The sequence below is a fragment of the Podarcis filfolensis genome (assembly GCF_964270895.1).
Source record: "Podarcis filfolensis genome assembly, chromosome: 6".
NCBI classification, from domain to species: Eukaryota; Metazoa; Chordata; class Lepidosauria; order Squamata; family Lacertidae; genus Podarcis; species Podarcis filfolensis.
This window is the reverse complement of record NC_139609.1, coordinates 35,000,779-35,023,191: the sequence shown is the minus strand read 5'-3', so window position 1 is coordinate 35,023,191 and position 22,413 is coordinate 35,000,779. Positions and strand designations below refer to the sequence as shown.

Genomic DNA, 22,413 nt, shown 5'->3' with positions numbered 1-22,413 from the left:
GTGCTCGCAGCCTTGGAGAATCCTCCTTCACAGTTTGGCGATGCAGTCGATCTGAAGGCTTCATTGCATTAAAACATTTTTAAAAACATTTTGTATTTTAAGATTGTGATAAGGAATAGAGAGGGGCAGCAGAGTGCATAAACCCATTAGTCCTACTCAGAGGAGACCCGCTAAAATCTATGGGCAAATTACTTAACTCCATTGATTTTAATGGGTCTGCTCAGAATATGACTAAAGTTGGGTGTCGCCCTGTAGGTACATGTATAAGGTGCAGGAAATTCATCTCCGCTGCTCTGGGACATAAGTCTCAGGATCACTTATGAAGAACAGAGAAGACTCAAATCAAGGTGCCGGTTACTTGCATTACTTGTAGTCTTTCTGGGTATGCATGTAAAAGAATACATAATAAATGGTTTCAGGGACCCTGCACTATGCAACAAGTAAAATGAAAGTTTTCATTACTATTAACCTATATTTTATTTGAGCAAACTTTCATTCCAAATGTCTTTTTGAGCCATGCCAAGCTATATGTTCAAAGTAAAAGCGGGAAAAAAATTAAAAATGCCTCCCTTGCATCTGTTGAGCCATATTTGACAATGTGGGCAATGGTTGAGCTGTCAGTAGGCCATTAATCATGGTTTAAGGCAGGGGTAGGCAACCTAAGGCCTGGGGGCCGGATGTGGCCCAATCGCCTTTTCAATCTGGCCCACGGACGGTCTGGGAATCAGCGTGTTTTTACATGAATAGAATGTGTGCTTTTATTTAAAATGCATCTCTGGGTTATTTGTGGGGCATAGGAATTCGTTCATTTTTTTTTCAAAATATAGTCTGGCCCACCACATGGTCTGAGGGACGGTGGACCGGCCCATGACTGGAAAAGGTTGCTGACCCCTTGGTTTAAGGTGATGATACAACAGTTCTGGTTTATGTCCGGATGGTAGGCTGCCTGGGAACTGTATCCATGTTACCTTAAGGGGGAAAGGAAGGGGAAATGGGATTTCAGCAAATATATTTTAATGGTATTGAGTCTTTTATTTTTCACAAGTTGCTCTTCTTAATCAAAATACCAATATATTTTATGGCAAAGAACTCTCAGTAGAATAATGTGTTTTATTTTATTGCAATTTATATTACAACTTAATCAGAACTGGTTTGAGTGTGATGAATCTGGCTTCCAGGGTCTCCCCAGATCTATGCTCTTGGCGAATGATTAAGGTCACATTTAATATATGCTGACCTCCCAGAAGCATTGGCTAGTCTTCACCTCTACAGAATTCCAGGGGGAAAAGCAGAATCATTAAAGCTCTTTTTAACATAGATGTGTGATATATATAGAGAAGAAATCTGTTGTATGTGGAATTATGAAAGGTGAGCTAAGAAAAGGGTGAATGTTTGCCTTGGTTGTTTCCCCCAAATAAAAGCAGTTCAGCCAGAAACTGCCTCTCTCAGAGCTGATTCACACAAGCGTGATAATGGGGGCTACTATCCAATTAAAAATGTTTAGTTGATCATTAGCTCTATAACTTAAGTAATCAATTACATTTAAATACAGTATGTTTACATATTACAAAAATGGCGCCTTTTGGAGGTATGATCATTTACAATTTAATAAACCGTTACCTAGACAGAGGTAACATTCACTCCCTAATTTTCAGAGATATGCAAGGACCGATGTAAACAAGTAAAGTGATTCCTTAACTTTCAGCACTACTTATTAAAATTGCCCTTTACAAATGAAAGGTTGGGCTGATTAGCAATTAAGCAAATTACAAGTTGTACCCCAACTAATAGTTGATTGCTCGTTGCTTAGATTAGATGTATTGTGTTGAAGAGTATGATATTTTTACAATTGCATAACAATTGCATAACAAAAGCAAATGGGACCTATAACAACATGTTGCAGTAGAGTGTTCCTCAACAGTATTTCAGCCAATCAGCTAGCCAGGTCTTCCTTCAGACTCCTCCTTTCCATTCCTCCCCCTCCCCCCTGGAGTTTTTGTGCCATTTCAACAAGTGCATTCTGTGTCCACTGAAGATACTCATTTTTCATTAAGCTGTGCTGTTTTGCAGATTTTTTGGTTTTTTTTGCCTACTTAGGTTTCCCCACCTTTAGGTTTCCTAAGTATGCTGATACCTCATTTTCAGTAACTCTGTTTTGACTGTATAGGTGTAGCATGGTTAGACTAGGACCTGGGAGACCAGAGTTCAAATCTCCACTAAGTTCATGGGGTGACTTGGGGAGCCAGTCAAGTGTCTCAGCCAACCCTACAGTCACAGGGTTGTTAAGAATAAAATGGGGAGGAGGGGGAGGAGAACCATGTGCACCACATTGCGATCTTTGGAGGAAAGGTGAAATATAAATTTCATTTTAAATATAATTCAGTCCTGAGCTCTCTGTTAGTACACGTGATTATATTATGTCTATGTGGTGATATATGTGCAATTTGTGAGACTTGGAAATGGACAGAAAATGAAAGGTATGGAGTAGCAGCAGATACTTTATCCATGTTCATCACCAGGGGAAGGTTCTGAGAGTTTCAGAGAATGATGTTTCAGAAAGGTAATAACCACTTGAAGCTGCATTCACCACATTAAGCATGTGTGAATTTATCCCATGGTGAGTTGGAAGGTAGAATATTGCCACCGTTGATCTAATCATCTTGAACATGAATCTCTTAATATGTTTGTAGGTGTAAAGGATTATTGGTTTAGGAAAATACAAATTTCCCTTATTTGGGGTAAGGCTATTGCTCCATCTAACTGGATTTCCTCCAACATGAATAAAAGGCAGCCTCTGTTGTACAAAGCATAGAATTAACATGGAAATAACTTAGAATAATAGGACTATAGAAGGGACCACAAGGCTCATCTAGTCCAACTCCCTGCAATGCAGGAATCTGTTTGCTCAGTGTAGGGCTCAAACCTACAGCCCTGAAATTAAGACCTTGCTGTACTGTACATATGAATCTAAGACTCTGCATGTCTCAAGTAAGAAAATGTGTTGTGATATACATTTTTAAATGTATAAGTATTTGTGTGGATGCTTGTTAGAAATCTGTGCCATCTCCTGCCACAGTGCCCTCTACTGTTGCTTCACAATTTGGCAACTACGTACGAAAAAAAGGAGCAACAACAGACAACCTAAACAAAATGTTACAAAAATATACAGTTAAATATAAAATAGAGTTTTATATGTAACAGTAACCTTAATGCAAAGTTATATATATACAAAAACACTTCATTTTCCTTCTGACACATCCTCCCTCTCAGCCTCCAGGTTCACACAAACTCTCAGCTTACACAAAAGTATCACGACAATAAGAGTTCCTGCAAACAATGGATTTAAGAAACACTGTCTGGAACTCTGTGCACATGAGCCAGACAAACTGCATTGTGATAACCATGTACAAACACAGGAAGTTGCCTTATACTGAGTCAGACCATTAATAGTTTATAAAATAACAGGTATAACTTACAAAAACACATTAAACAGGCAGTGCAAATAAACCACACGGACAGAGCACCGTTTAGTGCAGAATGCACCTCTTGTGAATGTGGCTAACATGCAGTATGAAAACAGAATTACAATCAACTGAATGTTCAAAGTTGTGACTAGCCAGGTTCACACACAGTGCTAAATCAGTCTAGTGTAAATGTGCATGAACTAACTGCAATATATTGTTATTTCAGAATCTGTGGTTAGGGTTAAATTTGGTTTGTTGAAGCAAAAGCTTCCAATGTCTTTATGGCAGTACCAGCGGGTGTGCAGCACATAAACCCAAGGCACATAGCACCAAACTGTAGCTTAGAGTTGCATGTCAATGCAGCTATTATTGGTTTTCCATTTATTTACCAACATCAATTTGTTCAACATCAATTTGAATCTGTATATTTTTCAAATTCCAAAATAAAAACCAACAAAAATGGAATGTTCCATATCTTAAAAACATAGAATGAAACTCAACATTCCTATACAGTACTAGTATCTTCTACTATTGGAGAACGACATCCAAAGAGTTATGTGTAGCAGGTCTGAAAATATCAAGTGTTTTTTAATTGAACTAATAGTTCTGTTTCTTCTTCTCTTTCATCCCTTTCTTCAAAGTATATGCTACAAAGTCTCACCTTCAAATATATATTGGTCCTTTCTGAAGATAAGGAAATCAACATGCTCTGCACTCCAATGTTGTTTATTTTTCATTGCCAGCAAATTTGAACAAATGTTGTTTTATAATAACAAGCAAGATACAAACACCGTTCATTCCTGGAGTGCAAACACAAAGCAATGTTTGAATCATCTAAGGACAAAAATAAAAGGAAACTTGAAAATGATTTTAAGCCATGCAGTGAATTACTTTCAAATTCCAATCAAAGACAAACAAGCGAGTTGTATATAAGATCTTTCCAGTTAATTAAAACTAGTTTGGAACTGTAATCAAGACGGGTGGGGGAGAAGTATAAATTTTTTTTAGATAAAAGAAAGGGGGGGAGGGAGAATGTAGGTACCAGCCCACCCAAAACCTGAAGTCGTGGGACATGGTTTGTGAATACAAAACAGGCACTACAAAACAGAACTGTGTTGAATTTAATATCTGAACTTGTCAATGTATGTTTTCCGTTCACTGATCCCCCCAAAGAGTTGCAAAACCTTTTATTTGTCACATATTCCTATACACTGTATGCTTAAAAAAGCCCACTTTGCTTCCTTTATGTGCATCTTTTCAGTTCAGCATTCTCCTTTTCCAGTGATTCCCAAACTCCCCCTGCCCATGGACCTCTTGAAATTGCTATGGTTCTTGGTGGATCACATAATGATTTTGCTGCCTGTTGCAGCAATTACAATGTACTATACTAGATGCTGTATGGTTTTCAAATTTTTTTGTATGTCTTCTTTTATTTCTTATAATGAATTCTATTGTATTGTAGTTTGAATTCCATAAAATTCAGGTTGTAAGTGTTCTTCGCAGACATGTGGAGAAGCTGGTAAAATGTGGACTGGACAAGGTAACTGTTAGGTGTATTTGTCGCTGGTTGACCGACTGAACCCAAAGAGTGCTAACTACTGGTTCCTCATTATCCTGGAAAAAAGTGACAAAGTGGGTTGCCACAGGATTCTGTCCTGGGCCCGTTGTTGTCCAACATCTTTACAAATGACTTTTAAGAGGGAATTGAGGGGATGCTCATCACATCTGCATATGACACCAAACTGGGAGGCGTAGTTATAATGTTGCAGAAGACAGAACCGGGATTCAAAATGACATTCTCAGATGAGGCCAGTTCTGGGCACCACAACTGAAGAAGGATACTGACAAGCTGGAACATGTGCAGAGGAGAGAAACCAAGATGATTAAGGAAACCAAGGCTTATGAGGAACAGTTGAGGGAGTTGGGTATGTTTGGCCTGGATATGAGGAGACTGAGAGGAGATATGATATCTAAAGATGGCGCAAGCTTGTTTTCTCCTGCTCCGGAAGGTAGGACCCGAACCAATGGCTTCAATTTACAAGAAAGGAGATTCCAGCTAAACATCAGGAATAACTTTCTGAAAGTAAAAGCTGTCAGGGGAAACAGACTCCCTTGGAAGGTGGTGGACTCTCCTTCACTGGTTTTTATGCAGAAGTTGGCTAGCTGCCTGTCATGGGTGAGATTCCTCCATTGCAGGGGATTGAACTAGATGACCCCCGGGTCCCTTCCAACTCTACAATTCTGTGAATCTGTGATTCTATGAATGAAAAAGTTGGACGCTGACTACACAGGGGTCCCATAACTAGTTAGCATGTCAGAGTCTCATTCATTATCAGAATTAACCAGACAAATTGCTCCACCAACTAAGAATGGCCATGTACCACTACCCACAGAATTGAGAAAGTTTTCCATCTGTCAATCCTTTCCATGTACAGGCCATGTGAGTTTCCCCATGTTGAATCAAATTAAGCCACAGGCCCTTCCTGTTTTGCAACCATACACTCCTCAGAACCCAAAGACTTTGATTTCCCAGAAGCTTAGGGTAAACCCCTTGAAATTTATTTATATAGGTGGGCCTACTATGAATATGACTTGAGCTGCAGTCCTAACCCCATTTACTTGAGAGAAAGCCCCAGTGAATTCAATAGGCCTTACTTCTGAAGAGATGTGGTTAGTCAGAGATTGTGAAGAACCATGTGATGGCGTGATATAAATAATTACCTGGTTAATTACAATCCTATTAGTTTTAAAAACAATTTTATTAAAATTATATGTTGATAAAGTGTCCTATTAGAAAGTTGCCCATATCTTAACTTTAGAAATCTTTTTGTTCAATTTTTAAACTAACAGATTTCTAGTGATTAACAATCATTTAGTGGCATACAGTTTAGTAATGTTTCATAATATCAACACTTAATTAATAAAAAATATTATACAAACTTAATAGTAATAACTGCAATAAACATTTAGCACAAAATAACTCATTAAATATTAAGAGAAATAATGAATCTGTAATGCAAGTGTCTAAATAAATGAAAAACTGCTCTTTTTGTAATATATTATCCTTATTTTACAATGTTTACTTGCTAATTTATACAACCTGGCAACAACCAACAAGCCTCTACTATTCATTAGAATAATAAAGGGGATTTCTTCTGTATTAATGAAACTATGAAAGTAATATATATTCCAAACTGCAGGGAGAAAATGTCTCATAAGACAAATTATAAAACAAAGGTACAGCAGGATTGCTAGTAAATGTAGCCAGTGCTCAATCAGAAAAACTACTATGGATCCATTGTATGGATTCCAGAAAGATTTGAGATTAGGAATGCCTTTGTGCCATTTTATTTTTAAATTATAACAACATTATACTAAATTTACAGAACAATTCTACATTTACATTTCTGTGATTGTAGGCGGTAGATCCATCATAGTTACATTCACATAACATCTCCTGCATCCAATCCATCCCCAGTTCAGGACAGGAGGGGAAAACCACATGAAACTCAGGGTGGGAGATGAGGAAAGTGATTTTCATTTGATCTCTTCCCCCTGCATTGGAGTAAATGGAATTACTTACACGAGGTCCTGTCGTAGTGTAGATTTCCACTGTGTGGGCATGTTTGTGAAATGAGAAGGGCTAGGAGCAGATCTGTATTTCTAGTGTTATCATCAGTCTGCCGCTACATCCTAATGCTACTCAAATGATGAGCCAGTGAGTTTGTTTCATAAATAAATATGTTCCTCAATACCAGTCTACTGCATTATTCGGCATACGTCTGCACTCCCTACGCTTCTAATCCAAAGCAAAGTCTGGAAATTGTATTTGTATTCCCTGCTCCGTGATATTAAACTACTGATCCTAGTTATACAACTTTGTTAAAATGTCCAAGTTGTATGAATGAAATCAGTTGTTTTTCTTGGAAGAATGGAAGAGTTTACTTGTGTTCCCTGGCATTGCCTCAGAGTTTCTGGCCTATTGTATTAAATCTCTTCTCCATGTCCAACCTGGCTCTTTTGTCCAGTCATTACTTGGCCTGATTACTGTGCCCCATATAGATGTTCTCTATAGTTTCCTACCTTTTTTCCCATTTGACTATCCTTCACCTCACTATTGCATCACTTTCCTTCTTCACTTTTCCTCCATTGACACCCTTCCTGTCTTTTTGCCTCCAGCACATATGACTCAATTGAGATTCACTCCTCGTTTGTGTACTCAAATTCGCTTGCATCATTCACTCTCGCATCCTGACAAGCACAAGTGAGACATTTGGATTGACTTTAGTTTTTAAAATCCCAGAAGGAAGTATTTAAGTCACACAATTACTGCTTTGTCCCTAGAGGGTATTTGTGTAACTTTATGCCTTGTTATTTCATTACCAAATGTCTGTTTTGAGCTGGCCCTTTCCATCATGCCAATGAAATGTTTCTAGACATGGCTCAGTAAAGACAGGCTAGGTAAAGACATTTCTGCCGTAACTTGGCAAAACAGCATGTTTTCCCGAAGCTCTCTAGAATGTCCTATGTGATTTTAACAAGTTGTTTAGAGCAGGGATACAAAAATCTGAGGGCTTCTGAATGTTGTTGGATTTCAGTGCCTATCAGATGCAGCCAACATAGCCAATGGTCAACAACACTGGCAGGGCTACAGGATTGTCATTCCTGCGGACGTGGGTGACATTGTGGTCTAAACTACTGAGCCTTTGGGGCTTGCCGATTGGAAGGTTGGCAGTTCGAATCCATGCAACAGAGTGAGCTCCCATTGCATCTGTGTCAACCTAGTTGTTCAAAAGCATACCAACGCGTGTAGATAAAAAGGTACCGCTGCAGTGGGAAGGTAGATGGCGTTTCCGTGCGCTCTGGCACTCGCCACTGTGTCCCTTTGCACCAGAAGCAGTTTAGTCATGCTGGCCACTTGACCCAGAAAGCTATCTGCAGACAAACACCAGCTCCCTTGGCCTGAAGCAAGATGAGACTTAACTGTCCAGGGGTCCTTTACCTTACATTCCTGATTTCAAGATTACTTGATCCAAACAGAGGTGTTGTTTCATTTCTTCAGGTTAGAAGTTTGGGTGAAACTCAGCTTGCTGAGAAGAGTTTATATAGGCTTAAAACAGACAGAGCAAGAAACCTGCAGATACTTAAGACCAGGCATCCCCAACCTTTGGCCCTCCAGATGTTTTGGACTACAATTCCCATCATCCCTGACCACTGGTCCTGTTAGCTAGGGATCATGGGAGTTGTAGACCAAAACATCTGGAGGGGCGCAGGTTGGGGATGCCTGCTTAAGACTATCCCCATACCTTTGACCTCTTTACTGACCTCCTTATCTCTTTCAGTAGACAAGCAGAGAGAATTTTCCTAAGTGGGGCAGAGTTCTCACTGCTGCGCCACCCAGAGGAGCAAAAACCAAGTTAAACAAGGGAAGCGTGTGTGGCAGTCATCCCACATGTTGCATGTGCCCACAGGCTGGTACAGCGGTGGGGTCCCATTGCCCCCAGAAAGGGATCGAACAAGCGGGCAGAGGTTGTGATGCCAGGCCTGATTTCCCCTCCACGTGTATTACCCAGAGAGTGAGCAAACACACGAAAATGTGTTTCGCTGGCATTGCTATGAAGCTCTTCATAGCAGGAGCCAGCTTCTAGGGGGCCGTGGTCCCTTCGCCCCCCATAGAATATTGGAGGGGGCCGCCCCCCACCCCAAAAGTTGATACATATTGCCATTCAGATAGGGTGGGTGCGCCCCATCGTATGATCCATTATGCGAGGCGGGGCTTAGTTGTCCCCCTACAATATTTTATTGTCACCCTCCTGAAGCCCTTTTTCAGTGCCCAAATCACCGGTAGTCACCACCAATGGCCTGGCTTTGCCGTGCAATGAGCCGCCACCTCTGCCCACTGGCTGCTGCGTGGCAAGGCGGATTGGGGCCCCGGCAAAAGTGAGAGAGACGCTTCCCCCCTCCCCGCCCCACAAAAAAATCTCCGCTGTTGTCACCGGCGGCCGCCAGGGCTTACCGCGGCACGGGAGCCAAACCGGCCTTCGTCAGCCGACGTCCCCGCCGCCTTCCTTCTCTCGGCTCCTCCTCCCTCGCCGCCTCTCTCTTGGGGCCTAGCCTCCTGGAGCGATCCCCGAGCGCAGGGGGCGGGCCTTGGCTTGGAGCCTACTGGGTGGGAGGTTGCTGCCGAGGCCTGTGGAAGAGGAAGGGCACGTCATGGCCGCGCTGAAGGTCTCTCGGGTACGGAGTAGGTGGCGAGGGGCGTGAGGGGAGAAGCCGGGCGCAGAAACCGAAAGCGGCAAGCTTGGGGGACGTTCTCGGATTGCTGAGGGAAGGAGGCCTTGCAAGGTGGGGCGGGGTGGGTTTCTGTAACCCGGCAATGCAAGCCCGAAGCGTGCCTACTCGGGAGATAACCCCGTTTAGTCCAAGGGAGCTTACCCACTGCCCCAGTAAAGTGCTGATAAGCGGGCGATGTTTACTGCGTATTTAGTAGTCTTAAGGCTTCTATAATTACAACATTGTACATTTGGAAGGGGCTCCCGAGGGGCATCTAGTCCAAACCCCCTTCTCCCGCCATGCAGGGATCAGAACCAGAACATAAATATTTAGAAGAGGGGAAGGATGCCAAGTTCTCACGGAAGAAAGGAAAAGGTATCTCCACTCGCACAGAATGATACTTCCAGCTTATATAAAGCGAAGCACATTCCTTCCCGTAACAAACAACAATACCGCAGTTTTTGGTATTATGCAACAGCATATCTATTTATTTGTTTGGCATTCATAAGGAGGGGTTGGTTTCCGGAAGGAAACTGCCTTACCTTGATCCTAGGGTTTTTTAAAAAATTTATGGCAAATGTAGGGAAACAGAAGAGATCTATAGAAACCGAGATCATATGTGTGTTAGGTTTAGGGGATTTTGATAGAGTTATCTTCTGTGAATAGGTTTAACTAATTATACTACCCGCTATATATTTCATATAAAACATTTTTGTGCCAGTGTAGCTGGTATATCTTCCAACTTTTATTCTTGTTTACGGTTTGTTACAAAATCCCAGTTTGTATTGGTTTTTGCCCCTAAGTATATAAATGATAAGACATAATCTTAAGAATTCATATGCTAGAAAGAAAAACAACTTTTTTAAAGCATTGTGCTGTGACTGGGAAAGGACTGCTTTTGAATCTTGGTAGTTTGGGTGTCCCTTTGCCCTTTTAAAGTCCTTCAGTATTATCTACATACTATAGACAAAGACCTAAGGCTAAGAAATGGTGCTTAAGGCCATCTAGTATGTCCATGGCAGAGGTGAGATTTAGAATACAGATAGTCTGATGAATAGGGTGGTCTCTTAACTACTATGCCACCCTAGCTCTTTGAGAATGTTGGACAGAACAGTCCTTTTATGGGTTTTGTTTATACACTTGATTTATAAAGCTAATAAGAATACTTTTATATTTGCAGTTTTGTTTCAAATCTGTACAGAATACTTTGATCTAGTAGTTGTTTGCCCTTTATTTAAGCAAAATGTGAGCAAAGCTACTAAACTTTGATAATAACCCACTTATCACTGTTGAGTCAATCTATATGACATACAGTATGTAAATAAATGCATTTTTGCACTCTGAAAATGTGCAGGTTCAGATTGATGTATACAATAGTTTGCCTAGAAAGGATTTGCAGGGCTATTAACACTTCTCTGAGGATTTTTCTTCTATGACAGAAATGGCCCTACACAAGATTTCTGTTGGTTAAATTTGTTGGTCGACAGTTATTGATAAAACTGAAGGATGCCAAACCAGTGAGCTGAGTATTGCATATGGTGATGTGGTAATGTTGTGTGCAATTAATGTGCCACTTTACCAGTCTCATACAGGTTGGTTTATGATGTGGGAACTTTGTAATATTCTACTCCGTAGGTGTCACACATAAATCATAACAAGTGATTGTTATGAGCGTGTATTTCTGTCTAGGACGTACCCAGCAAAGTGGAGGATAAACAGGGCAAATGTTTCATTTGTGTACAGAGTTCTTTTTGAAAAAAATAATTGCTATGAGAGTGAAAAGCAGAAGTGTTTTCCATAAGGACAACATGTAATTGAAAATTGCCACAACGAAAAGGTCAGCCTTTAAACCACTGTACCTTGTAACTTTAATGGAATTTGGTGTTGGCAGTGCCAGTGAGTAGTCTGCTTCTCTCCCCCCCCCCCACCCCAAAGAGTATGACACATAAGATAACTGATAAGTTCCAACCCCTGAAAAGCAAGGTATGGAGCAGAGTGCTAAAAAACTTTCTATTCCAGCTGGCTATTACAAAAACTCAGTAACTAAAAAATCGTTTCTGTGTTTGCTTTTTTCATCCTCCCAATCTCTTTGCCTTTTATGTCCCATATTTTTGGTTGTAATCCTTGGGGGAGGGCCTTTCTAACACTGGCATTTGTAAGGTACTCTGGGAGCCTCCCTCTCTCTCTTTCTCTCTCTGTGTTGGCTGAAAGTAGGATAAAGATGCTTTACTTAAATCAAATAGCATTAGAGACTTCATTCCACAATTGTTTGCTAAAGCATCACCCTTGAAGCCAGGGAGCCACAGGTTACAAAGTATTTTAGTGTAAATTATTCTTTGAAATTGTAGTGAAGTTGAAATGGTCAATAAGTTGTTCATATCCAAAGCTTTGTGGCCTTTTGGTTAATATTGTACACTTGATAGAACATCTTGTGCATGTCTTATGCAATCTTTATCTCATTCACTTCTTTTTCTTTTGAATGACAGGTGTGTAGTTGTATAATTAAATGGACTTTGTTCTCTTGCTATTTTATTAACCACTGGACCATCTTTCGTTGTCACTTTCATATTCTGCTTAGTCAAAGCTACTTATTTTAGTTCTTGTTCCCCAAATTAGGAGCGTAGGAAGCTGCCCTATATTGTGTCAGAACATTGTCCCATCTTATCTCACTGTTCTCTGCACCAGTGGTGAGTGGGGCCAGAGGCAAAAGTGAGTTGAACCACAGATGTGACTTGTACACAGAGCCGCATTGTAGCCCAGCAAAAGTCAGTGTTTCTACACTGCAATTTCCCCCTGCAAATTAGGAGTTTAGTCATTATCTTTGACCCTTCTCATTCTTTTCTTTCTTTTTTTCTTTCCTATCTTATCTAAGGTTTGCTGGTTCTCTTGTTAATAATTCTCAATCTCTTCCATTTTAGTCTATTTAGACTAAATTCCTTATTCAGACTCTAATTCCTGTCTTGGGCTGATGACTGCAATGGTTTAGTAGTCTTGTGCTTCAGTTTAAACTTACTTGGGGGGTATCAAATACTCATCTTATTTAACTTCAACTCTCTTGTGATGTTTCTCAACTTCATGCTTTTTCTGGGCTCCTTATATGTGGAACTCTCTCCCTCTTGATATTCAGTTCACTATCACTTTGTCCCACTTTAAGAAAGCACAAAATTGTCCTTTTTTCCTGCAGTTTTGCTTTATTTCTTTAATTGTCAGTTAAGCATTATATATATATATATATATATATATATATATATATATATATATACACACTTTGGACATTTTTTTCTTTCTTTTATTCTTCCAGAGAAAGCTTTTCCATTTTCCCCTTCCAGGTTCCCTCTCCTATTGTTTCATGCCTTTAGATTGTAAGGCACTATGCAGAGACCTGTCCCTGAAATTTGCTATGTATTTTAGTCACTTTCAAAAATAATAAATGCTAAGGATACGACTAGATCTTTCAGCAATAAGATATAATATATGTCCTATAAGTATGTATCTTCAACAGAACTATATAATAATAATTTGCAAAATATTCAGTTTGCTCCAGCAATGGAAAGTTCATAGGAGGACAACAAAGTCCATAGAAAGGTACAGGGGCATATTTATTTGCAAAGGCCAAATGGTATTTTGAACCAAAATTAGCAGTTTATCAGGGTTATTTGGTATATTTAGATGTATACGATCTTGCAAAAGAACTTAAAAGAAAATATGCTACACATTGAAAAACACAGAATTCCCCCAACTACTTCTAGTGCAAAATACAATCAGTTCTGTGGTGAATACATTGGTCTCTGCTGCAGACTATTTTTTAGTTGGCACTTGCAATAGGATTGAGAAATTTCTTGGAGGCTTTTAATCGGAGCTATTCATCCCCCCCCCCCCAAATCAAAATTTCAGGTGTTACGAAGCATTGCTACATGCGGTTGGAGATCACAATCAAGTCAAGCTGCTGCAACAGCACCCAAAAGTAAATCGGCAGCTGGATTTAGCTTTGGTAAGTATTGACAAAGCACTGTAAAAATATCCCCTATTAATCTTACATTATGTCCCATGCCTCAAATATTTCACAAACCTAAAGAAAATTATCAGAATTTGAACCATTTGATGTGTGATGGCAGGAGACTGATGACTCAAAGCCTGATGCACTTACTTTTTATTTTACTAAAAGCAGCTGTGCAGTTTTACTAAATACAATTAGTGAACTACGAATTGTAATTGGAGAAGTGCAGTGTGCGTTACATCTTTTCCTTATGCCACTTTCCCAGTTTAAATTGCTTTCTGAGCTGCTTTTTGGTTCATAAGGGAAAATATATGATACAGGCGTTTGCATTTTTTTCAGTGCAGTCAGACAGGGGCCCGCATACCAATGGATGTTGTAGCCAGAGACAATACACTAGGCTGATCAACAGATGTGACAGCTGTTTGTGTGCAGTAGACTGCATTGCAGCCACACACAGTCATCTCTCCATCCAGGCTCTCAAGGAGGGTTCAGAGCAGGACCAATGAGGAGCCTGGAGAGAGATGGTGTGGCCTGGGGAGGACCCTGATGGCCAGGCATAGAGATACTTGGAGGTCTGAGCTGATCCAGCAGGGCTTCTCTTATGTCCTCAGGTGGGAAAACTGATGTGCAGTCATCTCGCTTGCAGTAGATGCTTCTGTAAGAGGCAAATGAACAGTCCGTTTCTTGAACAGAGGCTCCTGATTTTCCTCACACTGTTCTAAAAATATAATTTATTCCAGCTGATGTTGCTACATACCCTTATACCTCTTGGAATATCCTGCTCTTGCCCCATTTGGTCATGGTTTTCCCTATATTGCTGTGCTGCTTCATGTCCTGTCACATCCTGGCGAGTAGAATTAGGGAAGAATTTAGGTGCCAAAATAATACACTGTAGCAATGTCAGGTGCAAAGTATTGCAGTTCTGCTACTTCGTTGAATTATTATGGGTATTTCAAATATTTGGATATAATTGATTGTTTGACATGTGAATGCCATGTTTTCTAGAACTTACTGATGAACAGAAAGAATTTCAAGCTACAGCTCGTAAATTTGCTAGAGAGGAAATCTTGCCCGTTGCTGCCGAGTATGACAGAACTGGAGAGGTAGGCTTGCTATAGAAGGGGGAAACAGCTTGCTTTAACATTTCATTGAGTAAATGTTTCTAAAAAGAGACACTGTACATAAAATGAAATATTTTATTTCTTTTCTTTCTAGTACCCTGTTCCCCTCATAAAAAGGGCATGGGAGCTCGGCTTGATAAATTCACATATACCAGAGAGCTGTGGTGAGTAAACTACCTTTTAAGCAATAAAATAGCATCAACTAAGGAACACTTTTAGGAGGCAAAGATACGACAGATTTTACGATAGGATGTTTTATGAATGTGAAGGAATAGCAATAGCCAGTATGTCTGGTGTAAGATAAGTTTTCATCTCTTGAGACCTTATTAGAAATAGCAGTATTGCCAAACATACAGGGTATATGGATATGGATATTAGTTAACTTCTTTGCAGTATGTTTGATGATTGGTAAATGGATATGCAAGCAGACACCATTGAAAGGTGTTGTGTTACATCTGGACCAGCCTCTTCAACCATAAGGCCATTTACCACCAATAGCTCTGTAGAAAGGATCCCGAAGGTTTGTTGTGCTTTGATGATGTTTTATTGTATTTCAATATTACTTGGAAGAATTTGTATCCTGAATTGGTATTGACCCATTCCTACATGCAAGTTATGATTTAGTTAACTACTGGGGTTACTCTGAATAGGGATAGACCAATATTGTGGGGTTTTGGGTGGGTGGGTGTGTTGAAGGGATATATGCAAATGGAATTGAAACATCCTGTTACACTGATGTCAAAATTCACCATATCAAAGGTTAGAGTGTATAGAAAGTAAAGTGCACTTAAAATGGATTTGTATGGGACTGTTTTTTGTTTGATAATGTTTTGCTATAGGTGGCCTTGGCCTTGGCTGTTTTGATGCCTGCCTTATTACTGAAGAATTAGCTTATGCGTGTACAGGGGTTCAAACAGCTATTGAAGCAAATTCCCTGGGTGTAAGTATTTTCCTTCTTTCTTTGTAGTAGTCTAGATAATGACCTTCTTTGTATTGAATGTTTCTTTTTTTTTTCTTGCAGCAAATGCCAGTCATCATTGCAGGAAATGAGCAGCAGCAGAAGAAATATCTGGGAAGAATGACAGAGGAACCTATGATGTGTGTAAGTTCCCCCTCTCCCCCCAAGTCTGTAGAATTTTACTTTGCTTTCTCTGGTGAAAAACCTGTATACACTTACCATATTTTTCTGTATATTGGATGCCCCCATGTATAGGACGCCCCCTATTTTGGGAGACTCCAAATTAAGAAAATGGGGAGGAAATTGCCCTAAGTTGTTGACATTTTTTTGGAGAGGATTGCCCAGAGCCTAACAGCCGTGTGCCTATCAACTGTTCCCTCGCGGGCAATTGCTGAGCTTTGGGGGAGGGCAGGGTTGAGCTTTTTTTTTTGCGGGGGGGGGGGAGAGTGGTGAAGCTTTTTCTTTCAATTGCTTTTAGCACTTTTCGCCTTTCCCATGGGGCCTCTGTATTCTGCTTGCCTCTGCAAGGCTGTAGGCAGTCTGTTCTTGTGCACAGGCGGCGCAGCATTACACAGGAGGAGTGTGGCGATTGAAGTAATATCCCCCCCTTTGCGCCTTTCACATCAGCGAACATCAGCGCACAAATGGAGCTGTAGGATGGGCAGAGTGGGAGGAGGCAAACAGACTAAGAATGCCCCACAGGAAAGGAACTGCTACTCCAGTTGGCCGCAGCGATCAAAGATATCTCTCCCCTCCACGCCTTTCTCATGTGGCCTTGTTAGTCTGCTTGGAGCCGTGCGAAGACGCCGCACAAAAACGAGCTGCCTACAGCCTCCCTCCCATCTGTAGGGCGGACAGAGTGGGAGGAGACAAGCAGACTACAGAGGCCACGCAGCTAGCCGCTGCCGGGAGCTGTGACTGCTAAAGCAAGTACCATAATTATTTATATATTTAATTGCTGTATTCCATGGATAAGACGAACCTTGTTTTTCAACCTAAAAAATTGGGTAAAAAACCTCATCTTAAAAATTGGGTAAAAAACCTCATAGATGGAAAAATACGGTATTATTAATTTATCTACAGCTTATATGCAAAATATTGCTTCCACACAGTTTACAGCAATAAAATTAATGCATAATTGAAATACACAATAGCAATTCCATTGGGCACTAGAATAAGTCTTGATGAAAATATGCAATAAAACAAGCAGTTAAACACCGCAGTTAAAACATCTAAAAACAGACAGTTAAGCCAACAAAATCAGAAGTGCAGTTCAGGGGATTGCTTGCCTAAACAGGTGTGCCTCCTGTTTATTCCTTTTTCTTTTTTCTCCTCAGGCCTACTGTGTAACGGAACCTGGAGCAGGCTCTGATGTAGCGGGTTTAAAAACAAGAGCCGAAAAGAAAGGAGATGAATATATAATTAATGGACAAAAAATGTGGATCACCAATGGTGGCAAGGCTAACTGGTATAGCAATTCGTAACTAGCTTTACTTTCTATGTAGTTCTTTCCCACATTTGATCTGTTTTTGTGTCATGCTCAGTGTGACTAAGATACAGAATGTTTATTAGAAACCAGTTGGGGAGATTAGGTATTATCTCTTACCCTATCACAAATGAGGCAAGAGCCAGTGTGGTATTGTGTGTCCACATTCTTGACCACCATCCAGGATTTGGTTTGGAAGGAAGGAATAAAGTGAGACAATTTGGAAGAAGGAGTGACAGTACATGTTGGGAGGGCTGAAACCATCCTTTTACTAAATACCATCCTGTGCCACATGTGCTTCATGAGTCTTTTCCTTGTATACTGTCTTGTATTTCCTTTTTGTTTTATATATAATACTGAACAATAGAAGTGCAGTCTTAACTATGTTAAAGCTCAGTAGAAGTCTTCAAAACACACTGGGTTGTCCTCCTTTTTTGAAACCGCCTGATTGTTGTTTAATTTCTGGTATAAAGCTACCAGAAGCATCTGTTAAAGTCAAACTTGGCTCTTGTTTTTGTGTGTGTTTATTAGGTATTTTTTATTGGCTCGCTCCAATCCTGATCCCAAAGCTCCTGCAGGCAAAGCTTTTACTGGATTTATTGTGGAAGCGGATAGCCCTGGAATACAAATTGGAAGAAAGGTAGAGTACACACACACACACACACACACACACACACACACACACCATCTAGATTCTGTGTGTGGATGTGTAAAATCACAAGCATAATTCTTACACTCTTGGCTATAAATTACCAATCTACATTAGTTTTTTACTTCATCAAATAATTATGTTAAGGCATAATTAAATATTTCATAAACTTTCTTTTCAGGAACTTAATATGGGTCAACGCTGCTCAGATACAAGAGGGATTGTTTTTGAGGATGTGAGAGTGCCCAAAGAGAATGTATTAATTGGTGAAGGTGCTGGCTTTAAAATTGCCATGGGAGCATTTGATAAAACAAGGCCTCCGGTAAGTATCTGAAATAAGTTCTAGAAAAATATCATTTTAGAGTTCTGTTTTTATGATATCCATCATTAAAATTACAGGTAGCTGCTGGTGCTGTAGGGCTAGCACAAAGAGCTTTGGATGAAGCTACAAAGTATGCTATGGAAAGAAAAACCTTTGGAAAGGTCATTGCAGAGGTATGTGAATCTCCTTATCATTTATATGATGCCATTTCCAGTTAATGTGTATTAAGGGAAATCTTTTTCACAAAACTTATATTGTAGGGTCCTAAAAGAATAGCTTAGCAAGTTGGAAGTCAAAATGCTGGTAAAACCAAAATATGATCCACCAGTCTCTTACTAGAAGCCATTTAAATTTAAGGGTAGTGTTGCTTTGTAAATGGGTCTCTTGTGGTGTAAGAGGATTCATGATTGCTGCAGCTGACAGTTAAAAAATGTGGACTGTCGTATAGCAAAGCTAATGCTGATTTTGTCAATGAGGGATAGTGTGGCTAGTCACTGCAAAGAACCAAACTAATCACATTTGTATACTTCTCATTGTGTATTAACTGTGAGTCTCCATACATAACCCCCCACCCCACAAATGGCTTATTTGGGAGGAAAGGCAAAATATAAATTTAATAAATAAATAAATACATGTTTGACTCTAAGTCATTTTAGGGTTTTCTTGTTTGTTACTGAGACAAGGCGACATGAAGTCATTTAGTAATCTGCACACATTCATTAATAGAGAATTATTTAAATATATAAGCACTTCAGATTAAACCAGCACTGCTTTCTGATAACTAATGCTATGATCACAAAATAAATATAGCTGAGGAGTGATAGGAGTCCTAGGGAAATCCTAAAACCAGATGAAGAACCAGAACCAATAATTCTGAGGCTTGGCTGTGCATTGGTAACTTTTCTAATTAGATGAAATTTCATTCTAATTTTTAACAAATATGAACAAAGTAGCTTAGCAAAATATTTAATTCTATATACTGTATTGATAAAGTTTTCCGTTTTTGGTCTGATTCACATGTCACTTTAAACCATAGTGAAACCTAACCATGAATTAATGGGGAACACACAGCATACACCCTGGTAAAATTGCAGCCAGAACCTCCTTCTGGGAGCTAAGGCAAGGCTCATGGTTTGTGTCTCTCCAAACAAACCATGACTTGTAACCAAGTTTAGTTCTTATTGCTCGTGGCTTCTTTGAGGAAAATAAATTGTGGACCTGCGTTTGGATATAACACTTACTGGCTCCCAGCAACACAGCAGCAGGAGAAATGAGGGAGGGGAAAATACAATTTTAGCACTAAGCAGAAGCCTGCTACATGTTCCTTGATATGTATTGTACAAAAAGTAAACTTCTCAATTCTAACTGGTCAATATTTGCCTATATTCCTCAACCATCTTAGCACCAGGCAGTGTCCTTCATGTTGGCTGAAATGGCAATGAAAGTGGAGCTTGCTCGCTTGGCTTACCAAAGGGCAGCATGGGAGGTAGATGCTGGCCGTAGAAACACCTACTATGCATCTATTGCAAAGGGATATGCTGGAGACATTGCAAATCAAGTAGCTTCTGATGCCGTCCAGATTTTTGGAGGAAATGGATTCAATAGTGAATACCCAGTAGAAAAGCTAATGAGAGATGCCAAAATATACCAGGTAGGTAACCCATTTAATGCAAATACTAGAACTGTTGCCCACTTAACATTTTTAGTGAACTGATAGCAGAAGTCTATTAATAAATTTGTGTATATAATATAAAGACAAAAGTATGTTTCCCTTTTAAATGACACATCTGTGTTGTTGCAGCATTCATCTTAAGAGGTATTCTCTTTCATAGGGGAGGCAGCTTCTTTTAAGGTGGCACTCAGCACCTGCAGGGTTTTTTAAAGCAGTATTTGTATGAAATGCCTGCAGGTTAAAAATTAAAATCTGCTGAGCATTAAATCCGGGGCAGTGTGGGGAAAAGACCCGTTTAGGATGCAATCCTATAGAAAATATAGTATATGTAGTTATCTGGAAAGTACATATGCTAGGTGTAACGGCTTGACCTCAGATAAAAACACACATATAAACACACACACATATATATAATTAAAATGTGGTAATTATTAACAAAATATTACGTTATAATCAACTAAGTCATACTCGGAGCAGAACCCATTGAAATTAAGTAACCTAAGCAATGTTTATTAATTTTATGTTGGTCTACTCAGAGTAGGATTAGCACCTATACAGTTTGAAATCAAGTAATATTTTTGAAAAGGAGGTAGGTTTCCATAGCTCAGGTTATAGCCATTCCTTTTTTAAATAGTATAAAAATTCTGCCTGAGGTCTGAATGGCATAACTGTACAAACTAGAGCAGTAGTCTTCTACCTTTTCAGACCTGGGACCCACCTTGAAACCCATTTCTTCATATTTACCATTTATTTGTATGGTGGTAGTGTTGCTGTTGTGACCCACGTATGATTAGGCTGGAACTCAGTACTGGATCCTGACCCAACAGCAGTAGATCATTGTACTTCAGGGATTTGAACTTGTTTCTATAACAGAAGTGTCCATATGGAAAACACATTTTGAAATGGAGGAAATTTTCACAAATGATTTGTAATGTGCCATGGGTGTCTGCTGTTCAAAGAAGAAAGTTGAAAAATGCCACTATGTACGCTCAAGTTCTTAGGCTTAACTAAAGTAGCCTATTGGACCATAGCCATTTAAGTGCAGCCTTGAAGTACCTGGAGAGATGTTTCCCCGCCATTAAGCATCTGTAGCAACTTTTGCATTGAACTGGTAACATACTGATAAGAAGTTCCCTGTATTTTCATATTTTATGTAGTTTTGAAATTGCTCAAAAGCACCTGCCTTTTATTTATTTATTGTATGCTTTCTTTTCAGATATATGAAGGCACAGCTCAGATACAGAGACTGATTGTAGCTCGTGAACACATTGGCAGGTTTAAGGGTTGAGAACTTTTGAAGAGAGACAGGGCATGTATTAACCTGATGCTGCAAACATTTGTCTTTATTCTGGTATGCTCCTTTTAAGATTGAAAAAATAAAATGGCCTCAAAGTAGTAGCATATCTGTTTCAGATCTTCAATATATGGGAAAAAATTTGTTTCCTTAATTATTGAAACTGTTAGCTAGAGACCTCTTGAAAAATTGGGTTATTAGATACATGTTGGTGCATGTGGTTCTTTTTAGTTTGTTTTTTTAGTGGCTGCTTTTACTTTCACCTTACTCCATAGTTACTTGGTTATCCCTGTCCTCTGATCTTCTCACAACATTTTTAAAGTGCCTCAAATTGAACTTGTGACACTGTATTGGATTAAGAAGTTCATACCAATACCGGCAGTGTAGGGTTCTTCTTTTCTATTTCCAAATTATGTATTTTGGGAGTAGGGCCACTTAAGAATGTTTGTTTCTGTGGAATAAGAAGATTCTGGACTCATCATTTTATCATACCAATTATTACCAAATAATGCATATTGTACGCAAGGTAAGGTGTGAAATTATAATCACTATCAAGTCAACTGTACTGTGACTGTATTTTAATTTGCCATTTCTCTATATAGCGTAGCTATGCAAAACATCTGTGGAACAGCTGTAGTGTGGATTTTTTTTCAACAACATTCAAAGAGCAATGTGAAACAAAGAAACAATGAACCTTACTTTTGAAATCAATGTGTACCTCACACCATGCTACAGTGTGCCTCAGAACAAATTGCCTTGACCTTGGAAAAGCCACATTACTGTATACTGTATTAACTTCTATGAAAAAATAAAGACTTTTAATTTTATGACTTTGGAAACTGAAGAGTAGCAGTTTTGCAAACGACTTTGTATGTTGTTGTAAAACAAAACCTATGGTGCCTGTGTTGAACTTTTCAATTATCTGAAGAGTATACACAATGGTTTTGGTGCATTTAGCCTGATTATATCAACCTTACTAAACAAATGCTTTATTGCACTCAAATATGAAAAAAGCCATACAATGTATTTTTTTGTTCCAGTAATGTTTACAGTACTGTCATTATGTCAATTAGCTCTAGTATCAACTAATTAAAAAAAAATACTTGCCCTGAAACTCTGTTTCTGTTCTATAATCTGGGTATGAATTTTGGCATTGAAATGGAAAGCAGCTCATTTG

At 39.4% G+C, this 22,413-nt stretch overlaps 1 protein-coding gene across 1 annotated transcript; it reads left to right on the top strand.

The window, feature by feature from the left end:
- Positions 1-9,389: 9,389 nt before the first annotated feature.
- ACADM (acyl-CoA dehydrogenase medium chain) lies at positions 9,390-22,350 on the top strand. Its single transcript, XM_083621035.1, has 12 exons — positions 9,390-9,701; positions 13,632-13,728; positions 14,740-14,837; positions 14,950-15,019; positions 15,695-15,795; positions 15,877-15,957; positions 17,151-17,281; positions 17,831-17,939; positions 18,130-18,270; positions 18,348-18,443; positions 19,673-19,921; positions 21,159-22,350. The coding sequence occupies exons 1-12, from the start codon at positions 9,678-9,680 to the stop codon at positions 21,228-21,230; spliced, it is 1,269 nt and encodes a 422-aa protein (XP_083477161.1). The 5' UTR covers positions 9,390-9,677; the 3' UTR covers positions 21,231-22,350.
- The last annotated feature ends 63 nt before the right edge of the window (positions 22,351-22,413 follow it).